Raw genomic sequence first — 11,128 nt, forward strand, 5'->3', positions numbered from 1 at the left:
CCAAATCATCCCCTCTGGTTGGATGAGGACGAGGAGGAGGTTCAGGTCCCTTCCCAGTGCCAAAGCTGGCAATCAACCTACTGACCAAACAAGCAGCCGTGCTCTGTACTCCAGTTCCCTCCATTCATCACCCCGTTTTCTCCCTGCAGTCGGTCTCCGATGCCTCGTGAGATTAATAAACAAACAACTAAATCGATAGAGTCATCTCGATCCCTGCAGGCCACAGGCTGCAAACAACACAACTTCTGCCTGAAAGAAGTACCAACGTGTGAGGGAGGCTCCCAAGAGAGTAGCTGGGCACCCCAGCTCTCAGCTGCCCATAAATCAACAACAGGCACACAGGGGAACTGTTCAGCAGAGCTCTGGGAAACAGAGATACCGAGCAGGTCCTCCCCTCCTACAGCTTCCTTATTTTCTCCTCCAGCATCAGCAGATCCGGCCTTGACCCTCCCTGAAATCCAGGCACTGAAGGAATATTTTCACATTCTTTGTGACAGGCTGGGAAATAATCTCATTTTCAAGGGGGCTGCTCTGCAAACATGGGTCCTCTTCAAAGATGGCCTTGGGCTCTTCAGCTCCCATCAGTAGGGAACCTCCCCAGAATCCCTCTGAAGCAGAGAGAAGCGTGTGTACGAGAATGAAAGTAAATTAGGTCTGAACAAGATTAACAGGGATTTAATTGAACTATGTGAACTGGAACTCCAGTCACGAGCTACTTATTAGTCCCTCTCAAGGGATTGCGCTGCTTGCACTGGAGGAGCACAAGGATGCATTGTGAGCGTGGGACAGCTCAAGGGGACAGCAGTGGCCACAGCTCGTGGCCAGATCAACACAATCAACAAGGAAGTGAGGAATTCCCAACTCCCAGCCATGTTTTCTTCAGAGCTGAGGCTTGGGGAGGGAAAGGAACTCGGTAACAGGTATTAGCAGAGGGAAAGCCAGCCCTGGTGCAGCTCCTGGGCTCGGGGTGGCAGAACAGGGTGCTGCTCACCCAGGTGCTCCCCACTGCTTGGCTGGTATCTGGAGGCAGACCTTGGAAAACCTCCCCTTCAATAAAAGTGACTTAATGAGGTCTACAGCTCCCTTTGGGATGTTAATGACAAAACAGCCTGGAGAAAAGTGCTCAGGAATTAAAGGAGTCACCACACTAGTCCTCCTCTGGTTTGTTTTCTGGTGAGGGAACCAAGAGATGCTTGCCAGAGCCTGGCTACCACGCCGGTCCTACCGCAGCCAAGAGGAGCCACCAGACAGCTCCACGCTCCAGCCACATAAACCTGGCCACAATCACACACCGAGGGGCTACTGAAAATCCCTTTGATCAGGCTACTGAACCCCCATCTAATCCCTTGCTTGTATTATTAACAACTGATGCCTTTATCGTCACTACCTTGATGGGGGCTCTTGGAGTCAAAATCTCTCATGAGAGGCAAATAAATTTAGTTATCGCACCATTTCCTCCTTCCTTCCAGGAAGGTGAAGCTGCACTGGGAGATAGTTTTCTATTTCCAAGTCAAATACAGATACACACATGCCTGACAGCATTAACGAACCAATTTCTCACAGATTAAAGGATCCGAAAGGCTTTCCCTTAACGGATCATTTTTCTGAATAGGTTATTTATGTCCCTGTGTTCCTCTGGTCAGAGAGTCCTGGCAGCTTTCACAATGAACGCACGGGAAGAGGCAGCACAACTTTAAAGAGAGATTTCTTTTTAAACAAAGAGATTCTGATTGTATTTATTACACATTGCAAGAGAAACTAAAATACATGGGATATTGGTAATCTCTAAAAACATAGTGTAAGTTCAGCTACAAAAGCATTCAAACATGTAACGAGCCATTAGGAACAGACTGGGAAATTTATCTTAATCCCTCTTCCCCCCAACAAAAACAAACACCAATATCCAGGATTTCTACTTAGCCATGAACAAGCCAGCCTGCAAACAGCCACACAGAGATGTTGATGGAGTAGCCTGCTATTTCAGGTGACAACCACACAGCGCTCATCACTAACTGGTTCTCAGCCATAGAGGCACTTTTATATTTCGGGTAATGCCTGTGCCTCTTTCAATAGTTGCAGTTGTGTTAAGCATCAGCCCCCTCCCCTTTAGGTAACCTGCAGAAAGCCAGAGTTGTTAGATTAAACACCCACCTTCCCCATTTATTAAAATGGAAGAAGTGCTCTGCTGTACCTACCCAGGGCAGTAGCAAGGCTTTTCTTTCCCCTGCATATCACAGACAGGAACACGGGTCCATAATGGAAACTCATAGCACAATATTGTTCTTTGTTATTTGCGTGGGAAATTTGTGTAATGTTTCTTTGTACTGGGAACTCAAAGCAACTTTAGAGTGCTTGTGTCTCCCGTGCTTTGTTCTCTCCTCCTAGTACTGCTTCATGTAGCACCAGAAAAAAAAAGAAGAAAAGGAAAACGCTGAATTTAAAGCAGAACTCTAAGCTGGATTTTAAGCAGTGTGACTCGGTGTCAGCATCCTGGTTCAGAGAAGCAGAGAGCCTGGAGCAGGGAAGCAGGGAGAGGTTAGAATCAAAGGGGTACTGGGATCCACCTGACACCCACCAAAGGCAAGAGCGAGCAGAGAACGTGGCCATTCTCAACACTGATGGTTCCTGTAAACGTGCTGTTCAACTCCTGTTAGAGAACACGCAGCACAACACTGCTACCCTATCTGGGCTCACGAGGCATTTGTGAAATGAAGATGGGAGTCTATATATGCAAAGAGGATGGCAGACTTGCAGCCCTGCCAGAGAGCCCTTTCCATCAAAGCCACTCTGAACCCTGGGTGCGCCTAAAAGAGCAGGTTCTCCTCCCATTGACTCATTCGTGATCAAACAAACCAAGATGTGAGCTGGCATCAGGAAGCTGGAGCTGCCCTACAGAGACTCTGTGGCTACGTCACCACCTATCTCTTCCCAGTCCTGTCTAGCCATATTTAAATCTAATACTAGATTGTCCCTGGGCCTGGAGAACCGGAGCCTGAAGGAACATAGTGTATGTGTCTCTTGCCATATAGTCATGCTACACAGCCAGCCTGCCACCCCTTGGATCTTAAAATACCACATCTCCTCAGGCTGAGATTGTATTTAACTCCAGGCAGAACAGAGCGAGGGGAGGTGCAGCAGACCGTAGCAGGTAAGGCTGGGAGGAAGTTTGCAGATGCAGCAAACACCAGCCGTGCTGAAATGAGCAGAGGGTCAGGACTCAGCTGGCAGGAGGGTTTGTCACCAGCACAGCCAGGTCATGCTGTTCCATACACGAGCAACACAGCACTGTGAGACTCCCACCCCGGAGCAGCTTTTCTCCAACATGCAGTACCTTGGTCTTCCCAAGTTTCCAAGAAAACCCCTTTAGCACAGGCATTAAATTCTGCACCTTCCAGAATGATATTGCTCCCTTGTAGTCAGTGCAGTCCCCACCACAGCCTCAGTTCCCTGAAACGTATCTGCTTTCAAAGGTGGGAACAGAAAAGAAAAGTGCATGGGTGGGGAATACGAAAGAGGTAGCGACGCTGGGGAAATGAAAGCTTTCATCTACAGCAGTCTGGAATCTGATGAGTTATTACCTAAAGAATTAAAGAATATAACAAAGACATTAGTATTAAGCCATAAAATGCAGCTATGTATTTCAGACTAGATGACAACAGAGATGAATACAAAGCTGTGTAGTGTGGTATCCTTGATCCATTTGATCCCTCTGCCTTCAAAAAACACAGCACAAACCAGTATCCAAAGCAGCAAACCCATGCTCCACCTTCCGCAGGGACTTTACTACAAACCCCAGCCAGCACGGAGGAGCTACAACAGGCCTCTCTACCCAGGAGAAATGACAGAAGTCACTTTAATGGTGACTGATGCATTAATCATGTCAAACGAAGTCCTGGATATGTGAAGTCCTCTTTGCTTGTAAGAAATCTATGGCAGAACCCTGCCCCTTCCACTCTTACAAGTACCTTCTCCCTTGTCCCCGAAAGGTAAAGCATGGCAATGCCAGAAAACCATGTAATATAGTTAGTTGCCTTTGATGTCATGTCCGAGGAAGCATGATTATAGCTGATTATTTTGTCTTTTGAGGCTCATCGGTCATGGCTTTATCGTTTCTTTTTGGTTTCCTTCTTGGGCTTCTTGCTGATCTGTGGAGCAGTTGCCTTTGGCTTCTTCACTGTCTCTGCATTCTTGGGCTCAAAACCGTCCGAGTCCTACAAGAATCAAATAAGAAACAGTCAGTAACTTTACTTTACAATCTGCTGACAGCTCACTTTGTGAATCTCAGTACAAGCCAAAGGAAGCAAATGCTGGGTATCTCTGTTGGAACGTATTTATATCAAACTGAGTCCACATTTAATGAGAATTGAGCAGCACCATCTCTGCTTCTTCCACATGTGCTTTTTGATGAGTGTGAGTTTATGCACAGAAACAGCTTGTTACCAGAGAAGCCGTTAAAAGCTGAAGTGTCTAAAACAGGCTTTGGAGAAGAAAAACAAAATCAACTTTAAAGGCAAGAAGAAAATGAACACTAAATGAAAACTATTCAAATCAGGAAAAGGAGAAGATACGATATAATCAATCACCAGTGTGCATGGAAACACTCAGCAGGTATTTCTGCCAAATGTTAATCATCATCATGTGCAAGACGAATATTCCCCAAAACAGTAGTAAGAATGTAAAGTTCAGTCTCTAAACCAAGCCCAAAATCCAGGAAGGGAACTGCAAGCAAAATTTTCTTCACCTGGACTAGCAAGGAATGTTTAGATACCCTGCTTGTTTCCTTCAGGGGAGATGACAGATAATATTTCAGCCATGGGAAATAAAGTCTAGTTATCTTGTAAAAACACAAGGGAACAGCGCCAGTCTCATCTGAGAAAGCACACACATGCAGATTGCCTCCTTTCATTAAATGCATTTGAGTATAAATATTGCTTTAGCATCTTGGTTTCTATCAGTTAGAGCGTGCCAACTGAAAAAGGACACACAAAAAACGGCTGAGCAAGACGTGCTAGTTTCAAGCTTCCAAGACAGCGCTCCAGATAATGGAGGGGGAGGCGAGCATCTGACAGTATCCTTTTAATCAGGGAGCTTGGTTCAAACGTCTCTCAAGTTACTGGGCTATTACAGTTCACATCTGTGTGGCTTTCCAAGGAAGGAGACTTGGCTGGCTTTCCAAAGGCTGGAATGGGCGCACGGGGAGCTGGCAGGCTCTGGAGGAATGGAGCAACGTGGAGTTATTAGTCAGGGATGCAGCGTGCTGCTGCCGTCAAGTGAACACTGCTGCCTTCTAATGTTCAAAGCAAGGTAGACTTCAAAGCCTGAAGCTTCCAAGACAGAGAAGCTCCTCAATATCCTACCCAGACTCAAGCATCATTCCCAAGATCTGGAAGGGTGGCCTTTGGTGTTTACAGTCTTGTAAATTAGTCATATGGACAGTAAATCAAGAGGACAGTATACATATGGAGAAAATAAAAAGTAGAGCATGCAAACATCAAAGCACACTTGCAAATTTAAACAGTAACAGGTCCTTGAGTTTTTATCATCTAAATTGGGGGCCTGATCTTCAGTTTCCCACTTCAAACTAAAGCTCTCACCCTTTTCAGCTCTCAAGAATCAAGCTACTCGAAAATTTATCAGGGGAAACCATGGACTCTGACAGACAGGTGCTGGTGGCTGCAAAATAACAGTGCAAGACTTGTGATGCCACTGCATCGTGACCAGCGGCCACCTGCTTCATCTGCCTGCTGGGAGCCACAGATCCTGCCGCAGGGAGCACGCACCCCTGCCGGGGCAGCATCACTAATCCTGTACAACAACACATCACACCTACAGTTAGAGGTGAAAGCTTTGGGTCACAAACTGTACCCTTCACACTCTACCTCACCCTCAGGCATTCCCTTCCCCAGACAGGCTGAAAATTTCCATGCTTCCTCTGCACATGGCAATAAAGATAGCCTGAAAACAGAACTTCCCCTGCCGAGCTCTTACTGAAAATACATCACACACATTTAGAGAAAATCTATTTCAAATCACCAAACTTGCAGCCTGATCACCAACACTGAAACACCTGTCCCCAGCACCACTGGCATTACCAAACACATGGAGCTCTTTTATCAGGAAAGGTAGGTAGATGCAGGTCATCCCACTGTGGCCCAGTCTAGGGGAACTGGAATCCTGTAGCTCACCTCAACCTTTCACTTCAACCTTCTCCTCTACTCACTGCACCAAAGGACCCTCCATTTGCCAGTGCAGGATTGGGTGTCAGGACTGAAAACTGCCTTCCTCATGTTAGAATATACTAGAAGTGTATCTCTTTGCCAAAAGTCCCCCACAAACTAGAGCCCAGAGTCATTTCCTGAAAGGCAGGTCCCGCAAAGGGGACACCTGGCTGGCAATTCATAAAGTAAATCAGCAGAAGGATGACAATATGGGGTTGGGACTAAAGGCTTCTCGCGTGCAGTCAGGAACATACTTTTTGCACGATTTGCCAGTGCTTTAGGTCACTTTTTTCACTGACATTGAGAGAGACCCTGGCTCAGGTATTTGTGCCTGACTCTCTAATCTGGGGGTATATCACAAGACAAAAGCTGGAGGTGGCAAAGCTAGAAGGAAGGAAAGAGAACAAACAATGATAACTGTCATCAATCCCACGGCCAGACCTCTGTGTCTCTACTCAAAGTCCCCTCCCACCCTATTTTCTCTGCCTCTGCCCATCTATGTCAATAATAAAGAGCACTACTTACTGTTTTATGGGACTTTGAAACTGGCAGGATTATGGCGAGCACACAGATAAGCTGGAAAATGGCTCCAAAGAAGAGTCCGTAGCGTAACACATTCTCCATGAACGTGGGCTCAGGGATTTCGGGTGGGGAGAAATCCAACTCTGCAGCCATCGTGAGTGCACCCTTCTTCTCCTCTAATGCTCTCCAAGAAAACTGGTTACTACAAGGGTGAGGGTGGGGGGAAGAACAATAATTTGCATCACGCTTTCTGGTATTCACTTTCCATTATCAAAAAATTACAGACTACCTCATGCAGGTTTTTTTAAGACACCCCTGAGCTACAGAACCCATAACAAAGAGCGAAACAAAACTTGCATTTTATTTGGATGCTTGCCTTTTACCACCTGCCTAAGAAAATAGTCCTCAAATGCTGGTATTAGTCCATTTGCAGGTGAGGGCAAGACAAACAAAGTAAGAAGAATAATCATGAAACAATAAGGGAAAAGCTTAATAAGATCACACAGGGTGACTATTATTCACTTTTACTTACATTGTATATGTGGTCACAGCCTCGCTGTTCCAGATGGTGTAGAAAACCAACTACTACTTAAACAAACCACACAGGAGGCAGATCTGTTGAAGAGAGAGGAATGAGTTATGTGTTTAAAGCTAAGCCTGGTTTTAGCCACCCGTTACACTAAGCCCTCTATACCTTGCAACGGTCACACAGGTAGTTTGTGGCAGAGTTAAAATATTGATCTCCTGGGTCCCAAGCTAGTTTCTGATCCACCAGACCAACCTTTCTTCTTTCCTTTATCTTTTGCTAATGGAGTTGTCAATTCATTCTATGAATGACTAATGGCTTTCTACAAAAACAGAGAACTCTCCTGCCAGATTTGCTGGAGTAGGCCACACAAAGTCCCAAAAGGGAAATTCAATTAGTCTGAGATGCCATCAGAGCTCAATTGTGATTAGTGCCTTACTCAGTTTTCCTGACCTGTATGATCCCAGTGTGTGCTTATTGAATCAGCATTACTTATTGATATTTACAATTGTCTTTATTACTAAAGCTTGGGTGTGAGGTTGTGCTGCATGCACATTTCAGTTGAACAGTAGTTATCTGCTTCCTAGAAACGATCTCCAAAGCTGGCCCTATATTTCTCAGGTTAGGAGGAGATTTCTACTACCTGCAGATGTGACCGAGCTCAGAAAGATGGCAAACTCGGAGTGTAATTTGAGTAAAGTTATAGTTGATAAATTTGAGAATCAATCAACAACTCAACGCCATTGCATAAGAGGCAAATATCATTTGGAGACATATTAAAAGGAGTGGTGTATAAATTACAAGAAATAATTATTTTGTTTTAATTCAGCAGAGGTACGGGATCTTATTTTGAATTTCAAAAGAAAGGAAAATATTTCCAACTGCACAAACCGCCAGCCCCTGGACTGGAGACAGTGGAATCCCTGTTGCTGGTGATTCAGAAGAGCAGATCAGATAAGCATTCGCCTGGGATGGGGTGTGAGTGTATATAATCCTGCCTTTGAATCAGGAGATATGAATAGGTGACCTCTTGTGCTCCCTTCCAGGTCTGTTCTTCAGTGAGAGAACATTTTTCAAATTCTGATTAAAATTCAATAAGCAAGGGCTGCATGGGACTTGTACATGAAGCCAGAATACACACTGGGCCACTCAGGCTCTGCAAGTCCCAACGCAGACCCAAAGGCTGCACCAGACACACAATGGTGACAACAAAGAAGTGGCTCATCCCTAACTGCTTTTAACTTCTAAAATGCCCTCTCTCCCAATTCACTAAGGCAGCAGATCCTAAGCAAGAAACAGAAACGTGGGAAACTTCACCCCTGAGTTGCATTTTATCTTGACTTTATTTATTGGGATATCATTTGAAAATGTTATTCTTGCCCACCCCCTTCCTCAAACAGAGCAGGAAGTGGTGTGGCTTCATTACTCACCCGGAGTTTTCTCAGGACAAACTCCTACTGATAATCCTGATTCATACACCTGAAACACAACACGCGAAAAATACACCAGGAAAGGAAACTGATGCAATGAAAACAAACAATCTCCATCCTAATCTTCTGAAAGTCTCTTTCTATTTCACCTCCCTCGAGGGTATTAGCAATTCCCTAACAAATCCCAGGTGACACAATCAGTATCAAGAGCTCCCACGCAGGCTGACAGCAGTCACCACTACCATTTTAAGCACTAACCCATGAAACAGGCGCAGAGAAAACCTGACAGCATGCACCAACTAGTCATATTAGAGTGTCCTTGCTTGCACAGCAGCCACAGCAGGCGACCCATATTCAGACCATTAGTTTTCCTGCTATCAGTGGAGCTGACCTAATATTAGCAAAATATTTCCCTGTTTGGATAAAAAAAAAAAAACCTCCTGTGGTTAATGCAAATCCCAAACCTGCAGATGCAGGGAGGCTAAACCTCATGCAAATGATCAGGCCAAAACTGAACAGCGGGGAACCGGGCTCAGTGTCAGGCACGTTGCCTTCTGCACCGAATGCAGGCTAAACCTCATGCAAATGATCAGGCCAAAACTGAACAGCGGGGAACCTGGGCTCAGTGTCAGGCACGTTGCCTTCTGCACCGAATGCAGAACTCTCTGCCTTGCAGCTAATCCAGCAGGTCCCTGCATGATAATGGAGTCTTCCTCCCTGTTCCCAAGAAGCTAGCAGCTTCACCACCTCTTCCTTAGCTAACAGCTCTTCTTCTCCACAGGTCATCAACCACCTTTTTCCTCAGACCGTCTCACTTATTAACATGGCTACACTTAAAGTCATTGTTCTTAAATTGCATTTAAAGATCAGTACTCCTATTTCAGGCCCTGAGAGGAAGCTCCCTCCCTCCAGTTTACTCATTCGGTCTAACAGCAGCTCCCACCTCTCCCCACAAGCCTGGCCATCTCACTGGAACATAACACCAGAAATAGGTCACAGACAGTTGCGCTGCACTACAGGAATTGATTTTGACTATCTGTTTAAAATAGGGTCTTGACTCTATTAGGGTTTTACAGCAAGCCAGCTACCCCCACACAAAAGGACTCAGATCTGTAGCAAAGCCAGAGCTGTACCACAGCACCCGCTGGGGGCTACTGAGGGCTGCAGGATCATGCTTTTGCTGTGCCATCACTGGAAGATGATGTGCTTGTCTCCCTGGGCACAGGATCAGGCCCTGCAATCAATAACCATGTGTCTTCAGGATCAGGGCCACAAAACAGCCCCCTCAATAGAGCTAGGACCGACTCAAACTTTTCTTTTTGCTGTCCTCTATTTCCCAGCTAACATCTTCGAGACCTAGCACTGTATGTTAGTATAGGAGAAAGCCACAGGAGCACTTCAAGTAATACATATTAGCTTCCTCTTGGTGTGGAAAGAACCAGCAACAGTATTGCTGCAGAACATGAACGTTTCTGACAAAGGATGAGGCAAAAAAACCGGGCGTTAGGTTTCTGGAATGACTTAGTAGGTGTTGGGATGGCAACTGACCGATTCATATTGGCTTCAGGGGGGTGTGCCAAACCGGGCACCGCCAAAACCACGACCCTCAGCGAGGCCGAGGAGCCTGTCAGTAGCCTCATCACCCCGGCTCCAGGCAGCCGGGTTTGCCAGCCCGGGGACTGCAAGGAGCGGCAACTGTGCAGCCCCACAGCAGGGAACACCCCGAGATCTTCCTCCCTCCTCCAGAGAGCGGCTCTGTGCCGCTCCCTGCGGCCAGCCACGGCACCGGCCAGGCTCCCTTGCACCCGGGGCTCTCCCGCCACCGGCTGAAGCCACCGCTCCACCCCTCCCAAAGGAGACCTTTCCAGCAGACCCCTCCTGCAGCCCCCGAACCCCCCGAGCTGCCCTCAGGCCTCCCCCTCACGGCCGCCCGTCCCGCTCACCGCCCCTCTCGGCCAGGCCTCGCCGTCCCGGAAGTGGTTCCCGCCCGGCAGGAAGTACAGCCCACCCCGCCCCTAGCAACCGCCCGGGGCGCCGCGTTGCTAAGGGCGGCCTGCGGGCGGCTCCGGGGCCTGCGGGGCCGGGTTTCCCCCAAAAAGCTCCTGAGGCCGCTCGGCTTCATGCAGCCGTGGGCCCCGTCCCGCCTGTGGGCGTCTGTGGGTTCCGACCCCGCGGCTGTGGGTACCCACGGTCAGGCCCGGGGTGCTCCACTGCCATAAGGGCTGCCCCGGGCCTTTAGGCCTCTGGGTTAATGTACTTGCCCCGAATTCAGTGCAAGCATTTTAATTCCTTCTATCAATAGGGTGGCCTTTCAGTCCTGGCAGGTTTCTCCTTATCTGCGAGGTTTTGATCTGCTCCCTTGAAGTGCTCTGGCAGCAACAATTAAGACACACGCTTCTGGCTTTGCTCTTGCTGGGGATATATTTTTTTTT

General features: G+C 47.2%; 1 protein-coding gene across 1 annotated transcript; it reads right to left on the minus strand.

The window, feature by feature from the left end:
• Positions 1-1,704: 1,704 nt before the first annotated feature.
• Positions 1,705-10,683, minus strand: MANBAL (mannosidase, beta A, lysosomal-like). The gene is made up of 5 exons (XM_014941299.1): positions 10,640-10,683; positions 8,697-8,745; positions 7,273-7,355; positions 6,744-6,942; positions 1,705-4,211 (listed from the first exon to the last, which is right to left on the minus strand). The coding sequence occupies exons 4-5, from the start codon at positions 6,891-6,893 to the stop codon at positions 4,104-4,106; spliced, it is 258 nt and encodes an 85-aa protein (XP_014796785.1). The 5' UTR covers positions 6,894-6,942; positions 7,273-7,355; positions 8,697-8,745; positions 10,640-10,683; the 3' UTR covers positions 1,705-4,103.
• Positions 10,684-11,128: the final 445 nt, after the last annotated feature.

The sequence above is a fragment of the Calidris pugnax genome, unplaced genomic scaffold, assembly GCF_001431845.1.
Source record: "Calidris pugnax isolate Ruff unplaced genomic scaffold, ASM143184v1 scaffold55, whole genome shotgun sequence".
In the NCBI taxonomy this organism is placed as follows: domain Eukaryota; kingdom Metazoa; phylum Chordata; class Aves; order Charadriiformes; family Scolopacidae; genus Calidris; species Calidris pugnax.

Coding starts and splice junctions, on each gene's coding strand:
- MANBAL (XM_014941299.1), bottom strand. CDS start 6,893: ATGGCTGCAGAGTTGGATTTCTCCCCACCCGAAATCCCTGAGCCCACG. Junction 4,212..6,743: donor TTTCAAAGTCCCATAAAACA/GTAAGTAGTGCT, acceptor TGATTCTTGTAG/GACTCGGACGGTTTTGAGCC.